Source organism: Hipposideros armiger, unplaced genomic scaffold, assembly GCF_001890085.2.
Source record: "Hipposideros armiger isolate ML-2016 unplaced genomic scaffold, ASM189008v1 scaffold_29, whole genome shotgun sequence".
Taxonomy (NCBI): Eukaryota; Metazoa; Chordata; class Mammalia; order Chiroptera; family Hipposideridae; genus Hipposideros; species Hipposideros armiger.
The window spans coordinates 4,588,478-4,613,537 of NW_017731379.1; the positions used below are offsets into that span (position 1 = coordinate 4,588,478).

At 36.5% G+C, this 25,060-nt stretch overlaps 1 protein-coding gene across 12 annotated transcripts in view; it reads right to left on the bottom strand.

Annotated features, from left to right (window-relative positions):
- The window catches only part of BCAS3 (BCAS3 microtubule associated cell migration factor), a 574,404-nt gene that overhangs the window by 419,475 nt on the left and 129,869 nt on the right, over window positions 1-25,060 (bottom strand). For all 12 annotated transcript variants that reach the window (XM_019636670.1, XM_019636667.1, XM_019636663.1 and 9 more), the window contains exons 8-9: window positions 9,252-9,359; window positions 6,027-6,103 (exon numbers count right to left, since the gene is read on the bottom strand). In XM_019636670.1, the coding sequence (XP_019492215.1) occupies window positions 6,027-6,103; window positions 9,252-9,359 (185 nt within the window). The remainder of the gene's footprint in view (window positions 1-6,026; window positions 6,104-9,251; window positions 9,360-25,060) is intronic.

A 25,060-nucleotide genomic window follows, 5' to 3' on the forward strand; every position in this document is an offset into this window, starting at 1 on the left:
ATTTTACTTTTAACTTGAACTGTGGTTAGATCTCACATTAACCTGTCAATCCCTTCTTATAAATATTACAAGTTTGCTTCTAATCATTAAAAGAAAAGCTCTTCTTTCCAAAATTAAAAATAATTTTGCATTTTAGAGATCCTTTAAATTCATTCCTTATATTTCTGAAGAAAACAAATACTAACAGTAAGAAAAAACAATACGGTTACAAGGAATAAATTTTCCTCCTCAAAGTAAAAACGGGCCAAAGGAAAGAGTTACTTACTGTATAATCCTTTGGTCTCTCTGGAGATTTCATATCTACCTTTCAATTTAAGCACACTGGAAATGACTGCTAATGACATCTATCAGTCTTTGTCTTTTGTTTTCTTAAATATACATGGGTTTTGGATTTCCACATCAGACAGCTGCTCAAGGCCACCTTTTCTGTACAGCCAAATACAAAGGTGTCTCCTTTCTCATCATATTGGCTGCATTCCCTGTCCAGTTCTCTATCGGCTCTCTTTACCTGATCCTTCCACCCATTGGAACAAATTCCCATGATGCTTTCTCTGATTGACACAGCTGTCTCTACTAATTTTACAGTCCCAATTAAGACATAACTAAGGCACTCACAATTGTACATGTATTACACAAGAGCTTTTCAAACTATTTTAGAAATTAAATGTTTGCATGATCAAAACAATATCCGCATTAGCTGGAGGATTTGTCATTCTATGTGGGCTTTGCTTCTAGTTCTTTAAGAACTAGAAGCCAATCAGTGGAGAAAAATTAGGTGGCACAGGCAACTGAGCTACCACAAATGTTTTTCAGTAAGCTCACCAGCTCCCCTCCTCCAGTCCTTACATCCTGCATCTTTTCAGTTTCCTACGCAAAAAAATGGCTTATATGCACAGATACCCAAATTCAGAAAAACACATATAATCTATACAAGTTTCCTTCCACCTGCCAAAAGTTTCAGTCTGTGTAAAGGCATGGAGGGAGAGGGAATGCAGAGGTTAGAGAAAAATAACCTTCTTTCAAGTTAGAAAACAGCTCCATTTGTTCCTTGATTTTAAATATTAGGTCATGCTGAATTTTGTTCAAAATGTTGACATAAATCACTTTAAGTGAATCTGTATTTCAAGAAAGCTAAATTCCTTCATAAAAATATGTGCCAGATATCATCAATTTTACCAACCTGGCATCACTTGCATAAATGTGGTCTCCAGGGTTTCCAAATTTCAAGTTTTCAAGAGAAATTTCAAATTTTTGTTGTTGTTGATGCTTTCTCAACTCTTCATGTAAATTATGTATGTAAATATAATATTCATACAGAAGTACCCAAATCAACAAAGTGAACATACACATACATATAAGCAGCACCCAAACCCAGAACATTAGAGAATTCCAAAAGTCCACTCTCATACCCTCTTCCATTTCAATTCTCCAAGGTTATGCTCTATCCTGTCTTCTGACAAATATTCTAAACATCTGCCCTCAAAAGACATCACTGGGTTTTAATACATAGTTTATTGCACTTATTCCCATCATTTGTCTCCAGAAACAACAGTTATTCCTTTATACTACCCCATTTTTCAACATTTTAAGGAACATACTTTTCAGATTTAAGGAACCACACTAAATAGACTTGTGGAATCCCGAAACCGTGAATCATTTTCCAAACATGACCCTGAGAGAATAAATGACAATCCTCATGAGTCAGGAATTACTGAAAATTCACTCCTGGGCCTCAAGCCACTTGACCAGGACTTACTTAGAAGCTGCACAGCACTCATAAAGCAACTGACTGCTAAACTAGAAACACTGTTGAGACGTCCAGATCGCTTTTTCCTATCATGGACAAGTCACAGAATACAAGAGAGACTAATACAATATAACACTTGTTTCAACTATTCAGTGGGTCCAGCCATGCAGAAGGAAGCATTTAGGACTATATGGCAAAGATGTCCTTAGAGGATATTAACTAAAAAAGAAAGAACAGGGGCCAGCCGGGTGGCTCAGTTGGTTAGAGCGTGAGCACTAAGCAACAGGCTTGCCAGTTCGATTCCCACATGGGCCAGTGAGCTGTGCCCAACCTGAGCTGCCGCTGAGCTGCCAACGGGTGGCAGGATGGCTCAGCTGGTGAGATCACATGCTCCTAACAACAAGGTTGCTGATGGGGAATTCTGCATGGGATGGTGGGTTACGCCCACCCAGAACTAAGATTGAACACAGCACCTTGAACTGAGCTGCCCTGAGCTGTAGGTGGGCGACCGGATGGCTCAGTGGTCAAAGAATGCACTCTTAGCAGCAAGGTTGCTGGTTCAACTCCCACGTGGGATGGTGGGCTATGCTCACCAGCAACTAAGATTGAACACCGGCACCTTCAGCTGAGCTACCCTGAACTTTCTACGAGCGGCCGGACTTGGAGCTGTGCTAGCTATGCCCTCCACAACTAAGGATGAAGGACAACAACTTGGCTGTTCCCTTTCCCCAATTCCCCAATAAAATCTTAAAAAAACAAAAAATTTATTTTAAAAAATGGGCAAAGGACCTGAAAAGACCTTTCTCCAAAGATACATACAGATGTCCAACACACATATGAAAAGATGCTCAACATCACTAATCATCAGGGAAATGCAAATCAAAACCACAACAAGATATCACCTCACATGTGTCAGAATGACTATTATCAAAAGCTCAACAAATAACAAGTGTTGGCGAGGATGTGGAGAAAAGGGAACCCTCCTACACTGTTGGTGGGATTGCAAATTGGTGCAGCCTCTATGGAAACAGTATAGAGGTTAATCAAAAAATTAAAAATGGAACTACCATACAATGCAACAATTCCCCCTTTGGGGTATTTATCCAACAAAAACACTAATTCGAAAAGATATACACGTATACACCCCTATGTTCATTACAACATTCCAACCCAAATGTCCATCAATAGATGAATGGATATAGAAGATGTGTGTGTGTGTGTGTGTGTGTGTGTGTGTGTGTACATACACATGTAATGGAATATTACTTAGCCATAAAAAAGAATGAAAACTTGCCATTTGTGACAACATGGATGAACCTAGAGGCATTAGGCTAAGTGAAGTAAATCAGACAGAGAAAGATAAATACCATATGATTTCACTTACATGTAAAATCTAAAAAACAAAATAAACACACAAAACAAAACAAAAACAAACTCTTAAATACAGAGAACAAACTAATAGTTGCCAGAGGAGAATGGAGAGAGAGGAATGGGTGAAAAAGGTGAAGGGGAATTAGAGGTACAAACTTCCAGTTATAAAATAAATAAGTCACAGGGATATAATGTACAGCATAGAGAATACCGTTAATAATATCGTAATAACTTTGTACAGTGACAGATGGTTACTAGACTTATCTTGGCGATCACTTCGCAAGGTACATAATATAAATGTTGAATCACTGTTGTACAACTAAACTAATATAACATTGTATGTCAAATATACTTAAACAAAAAAATAAATAATAAAACAATGCTTTAATGGGTCAGAGTAGATACAATTTAGATTTTGGTAGATAGCATCAAATTGCTTCCTATAAAACATTATATACTTTATACTTTCACCAAGTGTATATGAGAACACCAGCTACCCTAAACTATTCACATGCATCGTCAAACATTTTGGTCCCTACCAAAATATATTAAAATTTACATATTATATTTCAATTTTTAATTAAGGTGAACATCTTTTCATATTTCCTTTTTTGGTAAATTATTAGTTAATAGTCTTTGCTTATTTTGATTGAGTCACTGACTTTTTTCCTGTTAATTATAGAAGCTTTCAAAGTCAATTATTCCTATGAACATCTGTTACAATTTTTGTTTTAAATTTTGTCTCTTATCATGACTGTATTTATGACGTTTATGTCCTGTAGTTACATTTTATTTTTGTGTAGTTGAGGGTGATCAACCTTTCTTCTAGTCTCACATAAATTATTTCATATTTCCTTCTAGTATTTTATCATTTCATATCCAACACTTACAACTTTGAGCTCTTTAGCATTTTAAAAATAATAAAGGCAGGAGAGAGGGATCCTCAAAAAGAGAGGGAGGGAAGAAAAATAGCTCTCTGCTCCTGACCTGATTTTAAAGTGAAAGTGGCTATCAAGAAATATAGGTTCTAAGAATAAAATTAAAATGGAGCCAGAAAAGAGATACTCTGACTTTCCAGAAGCCAAAACTCACATATCTTTGATTAATGATGAACAGCAGAAGACTATTGATGACAAATTCTCAGGGAAACCTAGCATGTGAATCTGTCTGAAATGTTCATACTCTGACTCCCCCCACACCCTTATCCCACATACTTGAAAGAAATGGTTAGATTCATACATCGTTCCTTAGATAGATTCTATTTCTCTCGTTGTTTAAATTATAATAATCAGTAATACAAATATAATATGATATATTAGTATATAAGACCTGTATTAGTGCATAACAACTGTATAAGAAAAAAATTAATATGCTAAAACAGGCCATGTAATATACATAGCTTCCCATATTATGTATATACTACATTTGTGAATGAAGATGTTATTAATGAATACATGTTTCCCCCAAAACTTTTAATTTATTTAACATATAGCAATAGAAGATCCTGTCTAGTTATCTGTACTTAATAATTACTAAAGTATCAATAAATTTCTAATCAGCAATAAAATAACTGATAATTAGGTTAATGTACTCATTTGTTAAAGAAATATTTAATGAGAGCTTACACTGTGCCAGCCAATGTCCAAGATGCTGGAGATACTAATGTAAATGTGTGAATGGTATACATTAGGCTTTGTGATAAAACAAAAACTATCTCAATGAATATGATCTTCATTATTATCTTTGTATTGTAGATCTCTGAAAGAAATGATAACAAGCTCAAGGAGATAAGTTGTATTCTTCATTGTCTACAAAATGATAAACTATATATTATAATGAGTTATTATATGACATGCTATATGTAGTATAATATATAATATATGCAATTACATATAGACTATAATGTATTAATTATATCAACAACATGAACTGTTACCAGAAAAGAGTAATGTCTACTACCCAGTGCTTAATACACAGTATATATCAGGTAAACAAACATGTGATGAATAAGTGAGCTTGTAATCAGAAGATGCAGCAATATTACTGGAATTCTCTAATCATAACAAAACTGAGATCTGTTCCAATGGGAATATGTCTGCAGCATATACATATCAGACTCTCTGAAAAAAGTTATAGCTTTAATGGTGAGTTGTAGAAGTTAAAACATAAAAGAGAAGGGTGAAAACTACTGTTTTACTAGACTGTAGTGAGAAAAAAAACTCTAACTCCAAATTTCTTCAGACTCAATTCCTCCTGGAATTTCCATCCTGCTGCCCTGCCCTACAAATCTTGGACTTGCCTGCCCCACAACAGCATGAGCCAATTCCTTTAAAAAAAAAAAACAATGTCAACCAAATCTCTCTCTCCCTCTCCCTCTCCTTCTCCCTCTCTGTGTGTGTCGGGGGTAGGGGGTGCGGGTAGGTATCCAGATTCTATGCTTATTTCTGCACTACTGGTCAATAGTAGAAGTCATGGGACATGGGGGAAAGAAGGAGAGAGAGAAAGAGAGACACCAACACATTTCACCCAGTTTCAAATCCCTCATGTACGATAATCCAGTTACCTCCTCAAGTATGTTATGACAATTAATTTAACAACTGCTCTGAAAGTACAACATAGCTACACGAACCTAAATTAATTACAACTATTCAAGGGAAATACATAAGAAGAAACTGAAGCAATATAGTACAAGACTTGCTTAGTAATATGAAGAAATGTGTTATGGGTTAAAAATACATATCATAAAATTACAGTACTAAATAAGACATCCACAGAAACACAGGAATATCCTAACAATCTATAACCATAAAATACTGATGCTATGATTACAATTAGTTTGCTGATTCTATCAAGTAAATAGTATAAACTCAAATGCATATGATACGAAATATATCAAGTTGGTACATACTTGTGACAAAAAATTTTTTTGTGAAAGTACAGCTATCGAAGGCAGCAATTTTCTCCTGCAAGACTACGACGAGGATCCTAAAATTAGAGGGAAATAATGTGAATGCGAAATTCTATAAATTGAATATAAGTTAAATCACCTAGATTTAAACAAGTATATATCAATGGGAATGCAATTTTAAAAATAAAATTATTTCTTATACTATTTAGGCTAGAAACATCAGCCTCATAAAACATAAAAATATAACCACAAAATCCTTAATAACCAAGACAGACATGATTAGAGGAAGAAAAGTGACAGAACAAACTACACCTCAAAAAATTTTTTCATCTAAACAAATTTTATCTTCACTCATTATAAATCAAATAAATCTATCTTCATTAAGAATAGATGAGATCAATAAACTGCTGGCTATTTACTAGAAGTGTTTTTCCTCTTCTGACTCAACGTCACAGAATTAAACATAAAATGGATTTATGTAGCTTGTCACTGAATTTCCCAACACAAAGGGAAAAAGAAAACTTAGATGATTACTCAGTGTAAATTAGTCATTTCTGATTGACTCAATATATTAAAATTTAATCAGACTATGCATGAACTATATTTCTCCCAGAACCAAAGATTTATAAATAATAGGAAAATAATTTAGTTATAAAAAAATTTTTAAACCAAAATTCCTAAAATACATCCCAAATGAAGTTGTTTTATAAACTAAAACTACATTTTAGAGTATTGGCTCCTGACAGGACACTAATATACACAGCCAAATTTCAAAGTTATTTTTTAAAAATCAAATAAAAAATTATAATTATTGTTAAATATTTAACATACTCAGAGTGCATGTTTCAAAATTTGGAGGAGGTAAATCTGAGTAATGTATGTTAATGATGAGGGGGGCTAAAGTTGTATTTAACATGCATGTTTTATTAATCCTTAACACAGCTGACAACACATAATAAATTATTCTGTCATGGCACTTAACATAAGAAACCAACCAATCATCAGACCCAAGTTGAAAGGCTTAGAGAATGCAGAATGAGAAGGTGACAAACTCAAATAAGGGAAAATGCAGAAAAGACAAATCAGAGATGAAAACGTTTTCATATAATCCAGTAGCCCCTCCCCAAAACATAGTAACACACAAAATTATTTCCACTGGAAGGTTTAATTTATTATGAATATTGGTAAATTCAAAAGACTAATTATGCCACACATCTGATTTGCAAACACAAATGCAAAATTAACCAGGGAAAGATCTGGCCAATCAGATTTCACATTTTATAGACCAAAATCTAAGCAGAATCCTGACATCCACATAATAGCTTTTCCTCTAACCTTCACCACATTTGAACTTATACAATTTCTAATTGAAAAAGCAATTCCAAAGAAATTACATATTGTATCCAAATCAAGAGATTTTTTTGTTGTTGTTGTTGGAACATATCTTCATATAACTTTTCTTTCAAAAATAAAAAACTAAATAAAATATGAACCATACATCAACCAAATATCCTAGAGTTTCATTTCCATTTTTCACTGATGACATTTCATATTCATAAACCACTCTCCTATTTGCTTCTACTCCCACTCACAACTTTCATATTCATTAATTACTTACAATGAGCACACTGACTGAAAAGTACACTGTCTTAATTTTCAAGGTAATTTATATCGATTAAAATATTGAATACATTCATTATTTCATGGCCAAAATTTTAAAAAATATATTTCTTGTAAGAAAAGTCAATCCTAACTGTATTTTCATGTGCATCATCCAGAAACACAGTAAAGTGAAACAAGTGCAGAGTTGAGAAAAACCCAATTTTGCAGCAGTTTTTTAAAAATAATGTAAGAAATACTTTTTTTAATTTAATTTCAATTTTTTTCCTGTTTTCTAGTATATTTATATATTTGTAATACAAGTAAATTGTGATCTAAAAATCGTATTTGTACTTCTCTCCCTTTTCCAAGGTGTTCAAAGTTTCTCTTTGGCTAAAAAATTCGGTATCCACTTTGTGACAGCAGAAAGAACTCTTAAGGAAGAGCTATCATTACAGTTTTCCAGGTTAAATATACCATCTACTGGACCCACTCATTGAATAATGTTGACTGAATAATTTGATGTGTCATTGGATAATTACATTATCCCAGCAATAAGTATTTCTACTATTTCCTATAATTTTGAGTTTGATATTATTTGAAGTACAAATATGCATAATAATTAGATCTTCATTATGAATTGCATACTATCACTGAACAGCTTTTCCTTGTCCTGTTTCATGTTTTTATATTCGAATTCAAATACATTTATCATTAGTACCAAAGCCCATGTGCTCTTTAGTTTGTATTAATCAGGTATGTCTACCCTTCCTATTACGTTCAACCTTTCTGAGTCACTACTTGAAATATCCCTTTAAAATCTAAACTGAGCCTTTTATTGTAAATTGTATATTGACATAGCATAAAATATTTCATTTTCCATGTTCTGAGATTTGCTTTTTGGTGTAATGGAAGACTTAGAATTTGCATCCAGACCTTGATCAAGGCATTTACCATCAAAGGGCCTCAGTTTGCTCAAAAGCAAGAGTAAGTAAAATGTAAAAGTGTTAAGTAATAGAAGATTCTTAAGGTCCCTTTCTCCTTTAATGTTCTGTAGTTATATAAACTAATTCTCCATTATCACTAGGTCAGGTAGAAGTTTAATTCAGATCTGAAAAGTTTCCCAGATTTAACGAAGGGGAATCTATCTAGTGTCTTTGTTAGCTCAATTGTAAAGTCTTAAGGATGAGGGGGAAATTTTTACAGTTCAGAAATGTGCTTTGTTTTGATAAATGCTAAAAGGGAAATTACATTTCACATCATAAACCAAGTAAACACATAGAAGCACACATATTACATATATTAAAAAGTTATGAGGCACATATAAAATCATTCCTCATAACCTTTTTACGTCTCCTCAGACGCTTTCTATTCTTTTCCATTTCATTTTAAAAATGCTGGTTACGACTCACTAAACTTAATTCACAATTCACTAATGGGTCAAGACTGGAAGTTGGAAAACTTCATTAAGAAATCTTCAGAGTTACTCCATTTGGCACAATTCAGAAGGTGTTTTCACAACTTTTTTAAAAAAAATAAACCCAAGATAGTCGATTGCATTGGTAGAGCTCCACATGCCCAGGAGGTATGTTTTCATGTACAAGAAACACATGAAAAGATGCTTACCGTTTGTTGCAGTGGAGATCATAGATAGGTGTTTTAAACTGAATGGACTTGACCATCTCCCCAGTACGAAGTGAATGTAGATCCACACAACAGTAAGGTGGGCTAGTGCTAAAAAAAAGACAAATGCCATTATTTTTCAAAAGGTGGGACACAGTCAGTAAACTCTACATTTTCTTATTAACATAATCTTAAAACCCCGTAGTAACATTATATTAGCAAACTGATTTGAACTATAGAAAAATCATAATGTATCCCAATCAATTCATTTCAGGGAAGCAAAATTAGGGGAAGAAAAAACAGTGAAACGCACTCACTAAATGAACACTATAGATAAGAAAAATCATAACATTATCTCAATAAAAGCAGAAAAGCACTTGATAAAATTTAAAAACTATTCATTAATCTGATAAAGAATAACAACTTTAAAACTAGCAAACAAAAACTAGCAATCACATATAATAGTAAAATACTGAAAGGTTTCACCCTAAAATTAGAAGCTAGGCAAGAATACTTATTATCGCCATTTCTATTCAACATAGTTTGGAAGGTCCTGTACATAAGGCACGAAAAGAAAGTACTATTACTACAATAAAGAAATAAAGCTGTCATTATTTTCTGATAACATGACTGTATAAGAATAAAACCCAGTAATACAAATCCGTAAGTAGAAATCTATATACAGACAACCCCACAATAAAGACAAACTATTAGAAATGTCTGAATATACCAAGGTCACTAGATACAATAGCACCTGTATTTTTATAAATTAAGCACAAACAACTATAAAGAAAATTTAAAACAAAATCATATGCTGAATATATGAATATACTGAATACCTTGGAATAAATGCAAGGAAAGATTTCAATATATTTACACACAAAAAAGAACAAACAACACAAGACCAAAATCAAGGGGAAGTATAGATCATAGGCCGGTAAACTTTCCAAACGGATAAAGTTCAACCCTAATCCAAAATCTACCAGGAATGAGACCTCATTCTAAAATGTATATGGAGATGCATTTCACATAACACTTATATGATAAAGGTATAGTAATTAACACACTATGTTCTTGACACTAGAACAGATGAACACATTAGGAAAAGAGGAGCAAGTAAAATTCAATGAAAATACAATTTGTAAATTCTATCAGTCACTGAAACAAAAAAGGTTACATATCCTACACTAACTCTTTCAGAAGGTAGAAAAGGAGTCACTTCCCAACTGATTTTATGAGACCATTAACACCTAAAACTAAACAAATGACTCACAAGAAACTACAGATATATAGATATATATAGTCTTATGAATATACATAAATATCCCTCAACAAAATATTAACAAGTCAAATTCAGCAATACAGATGAGGTTTATCTCAGGAATACAAGGTTGCTGACTAAAAGAGAACATCCTCAACCTAATGAAAGGCATCTACCAAAACCCCGCACAGATATAAAAACCCCAAATGATTATGAACAAGGTAAAACTGTCTATTCTTATCATCCTATTCAACGACAAGATAATTTTAAAATCTTCAAGAAAATGTGCAGGCCGGCCGAGTGGCGCGTTGGTTAAGAGCTGGCTTGAGACGCCAGAGGGCCCCCGTTCGGATCCCACATATGAGGGCCAGTGACACTGCCCTCTACAGCTAAGATGCTGAACAACAGTTCAACCTGGAGCTGGGCTGCCATGAGTCGCCAATGACGGCATAGGCTGCAGCCCCTGTGACAGTGGGTTGCCATGGGCTACCGTGTGTAGCCAGCAGCCAGCGTGAGCAGCCAGCAGCCGCTGTGAGCTGCCATCCAGAAGCCAGCGACTGATCTGCCTCACCCAGGAAGAGCGCAATGATGGTGCCAGCTTGGGCCAGTGAAGCAACGTCCTCCACAACTAGACTGAAGAACAAAGGACAGCAACTTGTTCCCGATCCCCCAATTCCCCAGCACTGTTCCCATCCCCCAATTTCCCAATAAAAAAAATCTTTAAAAAAGAAAATGTGCAAAAAAAAAAAAATAGGAGAACTTTATATGTATGGAACTTATTAAGCTACAATGATTACGGTAGTATGAGCTATCATCTCACACCTGTTAGAATGTCTATCATCCAAAAAAAAAAAAACAAACAAGAAATGATATATGTTGGCAGGATGTGAATAAAAGAGAACCCTTGTGCACCACTGATGGGAATGTAAATTGGTGCAGCCACTATGGAAAACAGTATGGAGGTCCCTCAAAAACATTGTAATTTGTTATCCATAATGACAACAACAGTTAAATGGCAACCAATAGGTAAATGGATCAATATATGGTGATATATTGATGCAACAGAATATTACTCAGAACAAATTATTCATACAACAACATATAAAACCATTACGAAGTGGAAAAAAACAAACCCAGACATAAAAGTTTACCTACTGTATGAGTCCTTTTCAAAGAAGAGCTAGAAAGGAAAAGTTGTAACAAGAAGCAAATCAGTGGTTGTCAGGGGCCAGGGGAGGAAGGAAACTATAGAGTGCCAAGTGGCATGAAAGACTTTTGGGGGGTGATGGAAATGTTGCTGTGTCTTGATTATGTTGGGTACTTCACAACTGTATACAACTGGCAAAACTGGAGGTGGGGGGAAGGTTCTAGTAAAACCCGAACTTCAATCTCTAAAACTGACACAAGGCAAAAATTCTATTCTTAATGTTTCCAACTAATTAAAACAGTCCTCTGCTGAGAAGCAATGAGTTAATAATGAATGAAATCTAACATTTTGCCAGGCCAGCTGCGAAGGAAAAAACAGCTTGTCACCTTCAATTAGCAGCTCATTATAGCTACTGGTACACTAGTAACTTGAATTCTGATCATTTCACTGGCATCCATACAATGTCACCACTGAGATTCTTCCTGCAGAAAGCCTTCAATAGAAGTAGACAAAACAAATGCTATGAAGGCTCAATTTAGAATTGACCGAACAAGACTTGACAGAACCAAAAATTCTATTTATATGTGAAAAAAAACTCTCTTATTCAATGCCCCATAGAAAAAGATAATTCTTTAAGATAGTTTTCAGAAAATCACTCATTCATAAAGGAGTCATGCTATTTGCCAATAACACAGTTGTGTATATGCCTGACATATCCTTTTGTTCTCTATTTTCTCTCTTTTTAAAAGTCTTGACTATTTCCCTGGGACACAGCAAGACAATCTTAATTTTCCTCATGGGTAGGCTGATGAAAAAGCTCTCCATAACGTCAGCAGTATGCATGCCCCATAAGAGAAAGGACGCATATTATACTAAAATACACAGACATGAAACAAGCTTTTACTTTGTACTCTAGTGTACACTAAACAGTGCCACCAAAAAACAAGACAACTGAAATTATACATCAGAGGAGTGGAATGAAAAAAGAATGAAGAAAAATTAGAACAGCTTATGATCAACATTATAAATCAACTAAACTCAACCAACTTATAGAAGACTCCATCCAACAAAAGCAGAATACACTTTCCTCTGAAGTGCACATGGAACATTCTACATTATATACCATATGTGAACTACAAAACAAGACTCAACACATTTAAAAACAATGAGAACAATCTTTCTAACCAACATAGAATATAAAATTATACAGCAAAATACAGAAGGAAAATTGGAAATTCACAAATAAGTGGAATTAAACAATAACCTCTTAAACAATCATCAGGTCAAAAACATGTGGAATTAAATAATAAACTCATAAACAATCAACACCACATTAACAGAATGAAAAGGGAAAACCACATGATTATCTCAACTGATACAGAAAAAGCATTTGCCAAAATTCAGTATCCTTTCATGGTAAAAACACACAGAAAACTAGCAGTAGAAGGGAATTTCCAAATATGATAAAGAGCATTTATGAAACACCCACAACTAACATTATACTCAATGGCAAAAAACTGACTGTTTTCCCCCTAAGATCAGGAACTAGAAAAGGATGCCCACTTTCAACACTGCTATTCAACATTGTATTGAAAGATCTAGCCAAAGCAATTGGGCAAGAAAAAGAAATGAAAAGCTTCTAAATTGAAAAAAGAAGTAAAACTCTCTCTATACACAGACACCACGACCCTATATAGACAATCCCAAAGAATCCACAAAATAGTGCTAAAACTGATAAATTCAGGAAAGTTACAGGATATAAGATCAACATTCATAAACCAGCAATTATTAATCCAAAAGAGAAATTAAGAAACCAATTCCATTTACAACAGTAATGCAATCTCTATCAAAATTCCAATACCCTTTTTTGCAGCAATGAAAAGCCAATCAAAAAGCAAATGGAGGGCCAGCCAAGTGGCATGTTGTCTAAGAACTGGCTTGGGACGCCAGAAGGCCCTGGTTCGGATCCCACATATGAGGGCCAGTGACACTGCCCTCCACAGCTAAGATGCTGAGCAACAGCTCAACCTGGAGCTGGGCTGCTGTGAGTTGCTGGCGATGGCATAGGCTGCAGCCCCTACTGCAGTGGGTTGCCATGGGCTACCATGTGTAGCCAGCAGCCAGCGTGAGCGGCCAGCAGCCGCAGTGAGTGGCCGTCCAGAAGCTGGCGACAGATCTGCCTTGCCCGGGAAGAGCGCAATGATGGTGCCAACTTGGGCCAGTGAAGCAACATCCTCCACAACTAGACTGAAGAACAAAAGGACAGCAACTTGTCTGTTCCCCTTTCCCCAATTCCCCAGTGCTGTTCCCATCCCCCAATTCCCCATTAAAAATCTTTTTTGAAAAAAAGGAAATAGAGCTGCAAAGAGCCCAAAGTAGGCAAACAATATTGAAAAGAAACAATAATTTTAATAAACCATTAGAGGACTCACATTTCCCAATTTCAAATTTTGCAACAAAGCTACATTCATCAAAACGCTGTGATACTGACATATATACAAATAAACCAAAAGAATAGAATTCAGAGTCCAGAAATAAATCTATATATCTATGATCAATTAATTCTTGAAAAAGGTACCTAGTCCATTAAATGAGAAAATAATTGTACATTTCAAGAAATGGTTCTGGGAAAAGCGGATGTTCATGTTGCAAAAGAATGAAGCTGGACTCCTATCTTATATCCTATATGAATATTAACTCAAAATATTTCTGAAGACCTAAATAAAACAGCCAAAACTATAAAAATCTTAGAAAAATATATAGGGGTAAATCTTCATGATCTTGGATTTGGCAATACCCTTAAGATATGACACCAAAGGCACAAATAACAAAAGAAAAAATAGATAAATTGAATTATATCAATATTTAAGACTTTTGTACATCAAAGGGCATTGTCAAAAAAGGGAAAAGACAACCTAAAAAATACTAGAAAATATTTTCCAATCAAATATCACATCCAGAATATATTGAGAACTCTTACTATTCAACAAGAAAACAACCAGTTAAAAGAAAAATGGGAAATGGATTTAAATAAACATTTCTCCAAAGAATATATACAAGTGACCAACAAGCACATGAAAAGATGCTCAACATCATTAGTCATTAGAGAAATGCAAATCAAAACAACAATGAAACACACTTCACATGCACTAGACTGGTCATAATAAAATAGCTAAAAGAGAGCAAGTGTCGGCAAGGATGTAGAGAAAGCACAACCTTGGTCCATTGCTGGTGAGAATGTAAATGGTGCAGCCGCTACAGAAAACAGGTTAATGGATGCTCGAAAAGCTAAACATACAATTACCATGATCCAGTAACTCCACTCCTAGGTGCATACCCACAAGAAATAAAAACATATGTCCACACATAAACATATGCATAAACATTAATACCAGCATTATCTAATAACCACAAAGTAGAAATAAACCATATGTGCTTCAACTAATGAATGTTGTAGTATACACATACAATGTAATATTGTTTGGCCTTAAAAAGGAATGAAGTTACAACTATATGGCTTTCTGGAAAAGGCTTATCTATGGAGACAGTAAAAAGATCAGTGAGTGCAAGCCTGAGGTAGGGGAGAAGTGAGGGATCAATAGGCAAAGCACAGAGGATTTTCAGGGCAGTGAAAATACTCTACATGATATAATAATGATGGATACATATTATCCAGTCTGAAGAACCCAGTTATACTATTAAACAAGAGAATCAGTGGGAGTATCGGAGTGTATATATTCAACCATACTAACAGATAAGGCTAATAAATAAAAGAAATATGTAATTAGGAGAATAGAAAAATAAAACCTTTGGAAACAATAACATTTTAAAAATATATTTGTAATATTCTATTAAAATTATTTACTTTCAAGTCTCAAATAGACTGTAATCTTGTTTAAGCCAATAGTGATATATCATTCATTTTTCTTGCTGTAGGCACATGCCTAGAACATGGTATATCATCAATAAATATTTCTGAATAAAGGAGTAATCAGAGCAGCTGAAGAAAAAACAAGATGTTCAGAAATAGGGTATAATAGGGTATATAATAGGGTATAATTAAGAATTGTATGGGCCGGCCGAGTGGAGCATTGGTTAAGAGTTGGCTTGAGATGCCAGCTCTGAGCAGCAGGGCCCCGGTTCGGATCCCACATGAGGGCCAGTGATGCTGCGCCCTCTACAGCTAAGATGGTGAACAACAGCTCAACCTGGAGCTGGGCTGCCGTGAGTCGCTGGCGATGGCGTAGGCTGCAGTGGGGCTGGCCGGCAGTGTGAGCACTTTTATGAGCTGCCATGAGCAGCCATAAGCAGCCGTCCAATGGCCGGTGAGCGACTGACTCGCCTGGGAAGAGCACAATGATAATACCAACATGGGCCAGTGAAGTGACGTCCTCCACAACTGGACTGAAGAACACAAGGACAGCAACTTTACTGTTCCCCTTCCCCGATTCCCCAATAAAATCTTTAAAAACAAAACAAAACTGTAAGCATGGGGACTTGTGATCTATTCCATTATGTCACATTCAAAAGTTACAAAGAAAGAAAACCTGTCTATCTTGTTATAATAATCTTCCTAAACGATATCTCTAATCATTTATTCCTGTTTCATAATCTGTCAATGACATCCCATTGCCATAAAATAAAGTTCAACCTATTATCTAAGCAAATAAAGCTCTATGTGATATGGTCTCAATTCAATATTTACTTTCCATCCTCTTCTTTCATACAACTTGTACTCTTGTCCATTTACCATTAGTGGTTCTTTTACTCATGGTTCTCTATCTACCTAGTTCTGTTCCATCCCCATCTCCAGACATCTACATCTCAACAAATTTTCAGATTGACTATAGTGATATCCTCCCAGCTTAAAGTATTTGCTTCTTCCTTTGAAGTCTCACAATACTTTTACCCATCAGCTCAATTAAAGGCTCTGCCAACCATGATCAACTTAACGAGAAATGTCCCAGTTACTATTCCATGATAAGTCGGCAGTCTTAAAAAGCTATGCTCTTTACTATACAGGCCCGCCCCTTAGTAAGATTTGAGGAAGTATCAGATGCAAGGACATGCAATTTACATATTGACATAAAGTACAAAACTGTACTCATATAGAGACACACCATGGCACTTAAATTAAAAAAAGCAAAAGCAAAATCAAAACTAACTACAAGGTGTGATCAAACAATACAGCGAATGTTTAAATTAAGAAAAATGTATTACAGTAAAAGGCACATTGCCATTAATTCCCCTCAAAATACTCCCACTCGCTTCAAACACGCTGATCCCATCGTTCTTGCCACTTTCTGAAGCAGTTCTGGGAGTCCTCTTTCATGAGTGTCTTTAGTTGTGGCTGCCTCAATGTCCTGAATCGATTCAAAACGTTTTCCTTTCATGGCCATTTAACTTTGGGGAAGAGTCAGGAGTCCCACGGTGCCAGATCCAGTGAACAAGGTGGATGAGGACACACCATAATGTTTTCATTTGACAGAAGTTGATGTACCAGCAGAAGTGTGTGACACAGAGCATTGTCATGATGGAGGATGATTTATGGTACACGTTAAAACACACCTTCTCTCAACTGTAGCTCACACCCGACTGCACCAAACAAGTTGAAGGTTGTCACACACTGTTACTAAGGTTTGAACTCTGCTTCCTGTACTGAAGATCCCTGCTTTTCCATTGGATGGCTCTCGGCAGCTGCATTCACTGTATTTATTGATCACAATGGAAAGGCGGTAATAAATTTTAATTTAAACATTCACCAGATTTTTTTACCATGCCTCTCTGATATTCAGAGAATAACAGATTATAGGTAATGATGATATATCCTAATACCTCATATATCATATATCTAAAATGATTAAACAAAGAGCAATAAAACTGTAGAGTAATATGGAAGCAAACAATGACAAAACCAAAAATCAAAAAATAAGGTTTTATTCTCAGAATGACAGAAGAGAATTATTGCTTTTTATCTTTCCATTAATTTATTCGTTTGATAAGTTTAGAGTTTTCTCTGTGTTCTGCACTCTGAATAAAACAGGCCAAATTCTTTCCCTCATTAAGCTTATTCTAGGTAAAGACAAATAAAAACATATAAATAAGTGAAATAAATCAAATGATAGGTATTGATGAATAATATGAATAAGAAAAACATAGTAGGGAAAAATGATAAGTGCAGGGGATGAAAGGATATGTAGCACTGTCCAGAAGACTTAGAGGTGACTGATAGAAACCTGTAAACAGTGCGCAGTCTGCCATGATGGTCACATGTAGATAATGGCAGTGTGAGTATGAGTGCAGGGATCACAGAAGTGGAGGAGTCACAGAGGATCAAATTTCAGAGTGTGTGGAATACTGGGAAATAGAGGGAAGGGTTATGGTCAGGGTTCTAAACAGAAAGTTGAGAAAATTTGTTAACACACTTTTTATTTTCTATTGTCATATAGACAGGCAGTATAGTATCTTGGCCTCAGAAGTTAATACCACAGTAATAGCAGCCCATACCACTACATATGATACATATGAAGGAGTGTCCTTGTTTTATCAATGATTACAAGTTTCCTAATGAATTTATCAAATGCAGCATGGTTTCCACTAAGAAAAACCTGAAATTCCCTTTAATCAAAAGAGCTCCTATTTTGGGCCGGCCGACTGGCTCAGTTGGTTATGAGTTGGCTTAAGAGCGCGAGCTCTGAGCAACAGGGCCGCCGGTTTGATTCCCATATGGGCCAGTGATGCTGCGCCTGAGCTGAGCAGTTGCTGAGCTGCCAACAGGTGGCAGGATGGCTCAGCTGGTGTAACAACAAGATTGCCTGTTCCATGGTGGGCTATGCCCACCAACAACTAAGACTGAACTTGGCACCTTGAGCTGAGCTACCGCCCAGATGGCTCAGTAGATAGAGCGTGTGCTCTTAACAACAAGGCTGCTTGCTGGCTCTACTTCCACATGGGATGGTGCTACGCCCACCCGCAACTAAGATTGAACACAGCACCTTGAGTTTAGAGGCCACAAGCTGCCGACGGGAAGTCAGATGGTGACTGGCACCCTCCACAACAAATATTGAAGAACAACAACTTGGCTGGTTCCCCCCCACCCAATTCCCCAATAAAATCTTTAAAGAAAAGAGCTCCTATTTTAAAAGGTGATTATCCATTGATCTGTAATTAAAAAGTGGTAGGATATACCTATCACTCACATCTGTTAATGAGTCACATTGTTCAGAGAATTAGTTCCAAAGTAGAAAAGCATACATTGAAAAATCTAAAAGTTAGTCACTGGCAGTTATTTTATATTTTATAATTATTTTTAAATAAAGATACACTGAAGTAAACATACATAGAGAAGAAACGCATACACCTAGGATAAATGCCATGGTGAATTGCCATAAGGTAGATAGAAAAATACATTTCCAGTACCTCAGGAATGCTCCTCATCCCCCCTTCAATTCACTAGACCCTATCATCCCTAAAGGTCATCATCACTAAAGACTTGTTGGTGGCCTGTTTAAGTAAGCAGTCATGTGAGGGAAGCCCCCATAACAAGAACTGCAGATGACCTCCAGCATATAGCCAGCAGTACACAAAACTCCTCAATCCTAAATCCGCAAAGAAATGAGCCTGAGTAAGTTTAGAAGTGGACTGTCCCTAGTCAAGCCTGCAGATCAAAATCCCAAATAGGCTGATACCTTGACAGCAGTCTTGTAAAACCCTAAGCTAAGACCCAGTTAAACTGTGCCGGGACTACTCATAGAAACTAGGAGATAATAAATGTCTGTTGTCTTAAGATATTAAGTATGTCCTAATTTGTTACACGGAAATAGATAACCAAAACATACCTTCTCCTTCATTTGCACACAATGTTCTTTAGATTCCGTACAAAGACCAGAAGGATTTTTTTAATGGAAATATAGATTTGTCCTTCTGCCACTGTATTACTTCAAAATAACATCAGGTTGCCTTTTCACTTACTATATTTGAAAATGAAATTTCAGCACTGCAACTAAAATTATGATTTACTGTTTGCTATTTTAATCTATCAAATTAATTTTTCATTAAGTAGTGTATGGAAAATAATGTTAAGTTAATACAGTTATAAATATATTTTTTTTAATTTTTACCAATATGAACTATTCTGAAACAAATTTGAATTGGCTTCTATTTTTCAGGTTCTTCTGTAACATATAAACATTGTTGGTATTCTAACTTACTTTTATTAAGACAATAGAGACAGTTTACAAAATATTAAAACCAAAAAGCTAAGCATTAAACACTTTAAATCAAAGGTGTTATTTTAACCGAGCGTGATCTGGCCGGGGCATTCCTGATGCGTTTGTGCGAGCTGGTTGCTGGTGCAGGAGTGCATGCTGCTCTGACTTGGTGGGGATCACTGACACCCTTGGTGCCTTGGGGGCCTGCCCGACCCACCTAGAGCTGTGTTGCAGGAGGCACCCTGAGCCCCTGGTGCCTGGCCCCCACTTCCCCAGGCCACAGGTTGCAGCATCACACAACCCGCAGCAACCTGTGAGGATTTTTGGTGGTGAGCACGGTTCCAGAGCACACAGCAGCTAACTGCCGGAAGCTCACTGCAAGCCTGAGAGGGAGGCCGGCTCATGACACATTAAGCCCTTCACCCCAGCATAGCTGGTGCTGAGTCGCCCAGAGACGCTCTATTGCTGAGCAAGTGGTCTACATATTAAAGTGGGGGAGAGCCTTATTTTTTTTTAATTTCTTTTTTCCTTTTCCTTTTTTCTTCCCCCTTCTTTTCTTTCTCATTATTTTTTTCTTTACTTTTTCTTTCAACTTGTTGTTCCTTTTCCTTCTTTTCTTTCATCTGTTTTGTTTTTGTCATTGTTTCTCAGACTTGTTTATCTGGATATTGCTTTGGTCACTGTTTTTGTATTGTTCTCCTGTTTTTGTGTTTGTGCTTGAGTCTCTTTTATATACTTTGGTTTCTCCTGTCTGATCAGTGCTTATCGAGATTCTGTGGGAGTGTATTTGTTTTTTGCTGTTGTTGGGTTGCCTTGCTTTGTTTTTGTTTTATGAAGTGGATGTGGACCTAGCACTGGTCCAGGAGCTGAGACTACACTGAATTTGTAGAAACCACTGACCACAGCTTTTACTCACCTGTAACACCACCTTGCTCACCTACAGCTGCATTGCCAGGAGCAATCGGGGTTCCGGGATGACTGGCCCCACCCCCACAAACTGTGAAAAAGGTTTTCTACAACAGAAGGTAGTTTGCAGAGCCCTGGGGTCATCTTCGTGGTGTTCAGTGACCACAAACCTGCACCACAGCCACTCGGGTGCTTCCCCAGGGTGCTTTCGTGAATCTGTGAGCCCGAGATGAAAGCTGGCTGTAGTGCCCTTGCGACGTTATACAAGGGGGTCACAGGCCAGGTATTGTTGTAAGACCTGAATCTGCATTAACGTCTTAAGAACTACCAATCACGTCGCATAACTCACTTGAACTCCATCCTGCCAAGCTAGTGCCACATCGCAGAGGCACCCTCAACACCGGGTCAAATAGCCAGACACACACCCCTAAAGAGCGTCTTTCAATAGGTGGGCTTTATAGGCATCTGACAGGTGGCAACAGACCTAGGGGGCCCTGGGCCTTTTCCTAAACTGCCTCAGGACCAATATTGGAAGCAGCCAGCTTCAGTTCACACAGACACCACCCCCACATGACCCCAGGTCCAGCACAGGCAGTAGCCAACTGTGTATAGCCTCGAGGCACCTACCAGGTAGCTACGATACCGGGAACCGGCAGGTCTGAAATGGCTCTGAGTAGGAGCCCCGCCCAACAGACACCAGAACCAATACACCCAGAGGCCAGTGTTAGACAAAACCAGAGTACTACCTGGTTGAACCTACAAGTGGCACTCTCAAAGGACATTTTCCACAAGCACAAGAACCCACAGTGGCCAAGCCTCCTCTGAGGGGATCAACCTCCACACAGCACCTCATACACTGTGAACAGAGCTAATTCTCCCAGCTAATCAGTCTGAGGGTCAATCCCACCCTCTGTCAAGTCAAAGCAATTAAAGAGCAACTTCAACAGCTATACCTCTGGAACACACGGGACGGGAGAATACAGAGACTGTGCAATCCGAATATAAAGGACACATACTATAAGAGCACCCAGCAATGACTGAGAGGCATAGGTGATCTATCTAATACATCGAAGCAATCACAGAGTGACAGCCAGAATGAAGAAACAAAGAAACATGTCCCAAGTAAAAGATCAGAAGAAACCTGAAGAAATTGAACTAAATGAAACAGAGGTATCCAACCTTTCAGAGACAGAGTTTAGAACACTGATGGTAAGAATGTTTAAGGAACTTAGTGAGGACATAAAGAAGGATACAGAAATCATAAAAAACAACCAGGTAGAACTAAAGAATCCAATAACTGAAATGAGGAACACACTTGAAGGAATCACCAGTAGATTAGATGAAGCAGAGGATCGGATCAGTGATTTAGAAGAAAAAATAGCAGAAATCACCCAGTTGAAACAACAAAAAGAAAAAAGAATAAAAAATAATGCAAATAGTTTAAGAGACCTGTGGGGCAACATCAAGCACAACAACATTCGCATCATAGGAATACCAGAAGGAGAAGAGAAGAAGCAACGGATCGAGAATGTATTTGAAGAAATAATGACTGAGAACTTCCCTACCCTGGTGAAGGAAATCGACATACAAGCCCAGGAAGTGCAGAGAGTTCCAAACAAGCTGAACCCAAACAGGTCCACACCAAGACACATCATAGTAAAAATGGCAAAGGTTAAAGACAAAGACAGGATCCTAAAAGCAGCAAGAGAAAGACAGCAGGTTACATACAAAGGAACTCCTATAAGACTAACAAATGACTTTTCCACACAAACTCTGCAGGCAAGAAGGGAGTGGCAGGAAATATTCAAAGTGATGCAAATTAAGGCCTACAACCAAGATTGCTCTACCCAGCAAGGCTATCACTTAAAATTGAAGGAGAGATAAAGAGCATCTCAGAAAAGAATAAGCTTAAGGAATTCATTACCACCAAGCCAGCATTGCAATAAATGTTAAAAGGGCTTTTTTAAACAGAAGGGGAAAACAAGCTAACCAAAGAAGACCAGAAACACAAAATAACAAAATGGCAATAAATATGCCCATATCAATAATCACTTTAAATGTGAATGGGCTAAATGCTGCAATCAAAAGACATAGGTTGGCTGAGTAGATAACAAAACAGGACCCATGCATATGCTGTTTACAAGAGATTCATATCAGATCAAAAGACTCACACAGACTGAAAGTAAAGGGATGGAATAAGATATTTCACACAAATGGAAATGACAAAAAATCTGGAGTAGCAATACTTATTTCGGAAAAAATAGATTTTAAAATGAAGACTACAATTAAAGACAAAGAAGGGCACTACATAATAATAAAGGGATCTATTCAACAAGAGGACATAACCCTAGTAAACATCTATGCACCCAACATAGGAGCCCCTAAAAATATAAAACAGATTTTGATAGACATAAAGACAGAAATCAACAGTAACACTATCGTAGTGGGGGACCTCAACACCCCATTGTCACCAATGAACAGATCCTCCAGACAGAAAATCAACACGAAAACAGTGGCCTTAAATGACACTTTAAACCAGCTGGATTTAATCGATATTTTTAGAGCATTTCACCCCAAAGCAACAGAATATACATTCTTCTCAAGTGCACATGGAACATTTTCGGAAGATAGACCACATGTTAGGCCACAAAACAAGTCTCAATAAATTTGAGAAGACTGAAATCATATCAAGCGTCTTCTCTGACCACAATGCTATGAAACTAGAAATCTATTTAAGAAGAAACCTGAAAAGCACACAAACACATGGAGGCTGAATAACATGCTACTAAATAGCAAGTGGGTCAAAACTGAGATCAAGGGAGAAATCAAAAGCTATCTCGAGACAAACGAAAATGAAAACACAACAACCCAAAATCTATGGGATGCAGCAAAAGCAGTCCTCAGAGGGAAATTCATAGCAATGCAGGCCTATCTAAAGAAACAAGAACAATCTCAAATCAACAGATTATCTTTACACCTAAGGGAACTGGAAAAACAACAGCAAAACAAGCCCAAAGGGAGTACAAGGAAGGAAAAAATAAAGACCAGAGCAAAAATAAATGAAATAGAGACCAAAAAAAAAAAACAATACAAAAGATCAATGAAACCAAGAGCTGGTTTTCTGAAAAGATAAACAAAATTGACAAACCTTTAGCCAGACTCACCAAGAAAAAGAGAGAAAACCCAAATTAATAAAATCAGAAATGAAGGAGAAGTAACAATAAATACCACAGAAATACAGAAAATTTTAAGAAAATACTACGAGCAACCATATACCAACAAATTCAACAATCTGGAAGAAATGAATGAATTTCTAGAAGCATACAATCTACCAAGTCTGAACCAACAAGAAACAGAAACTCTGAACAGACTGCTTACTACCGAAGAAATTGAGTCAGTAATCAAGCGTCCAACAAACAAAAGTCCTGGACCAGATGGCTTCACAGGTGAATTTTACAAAACAATCAAAAAAGAGTTAATACCTATTCTCCTCAAACTATTCCAAAAAATACAGAAGGAGGGAAGGCTCCCAAGCACATTTCATGAGGCCACTATTACTGATCCCAAAATCAGACAAAGATATTACAAAAAAGAAAACTTCAGGCCTATATCCCTAATGAGCCATAGATGCAAAAATCCTCAACAAAATACTAGCAAACTAAATTCAGCATAACATTAAAAAGATCATACACCACAATCAAGTGGGATTCACTCCTGGTATACAAGGTTGGTTAAATATCTGCAAATCAATTAATGTAATCTATCACATTAATAAAGTGAAAAATAAAAATCCTATGATCGTATCAATAAAGAAAAAGCATTTGACAAAATCTAGCAGCCATTTATGATAAAAACTCTTAGCAAAGTGGGAATAGTGGGATCATATCTCAACATAATAAAGCCCATATATGATAAGCCCACAGCAAACTTCCTACTCAATGGGGAAAGGATAAAAGCTTTCCTCTTAAGATCAGGAACAAGATAAGGCTGTCCACTTTCACCACTTCTATTCAACATAGTTCTGGAAGTTCTAGCCACAGCAATAAGACAAGAAAATGAAATAAAAGGCATCCAAATTGGAAAGGAGGAAGTAAAATTGTCATTATATGCAGATGACATGATACTATACAGAGAGAATCCCAAAGACTCCACCAAAAAAACTGTTAGAACTGATAAATGAATTTAGTAAGGTAGAAGGATACAAAATTAATATTCAGAAATCAGTTGCATTTGTATACACCAATAATAAACTATCAGAAGAAGAAATCAGGAAATCAATCCCATTTAC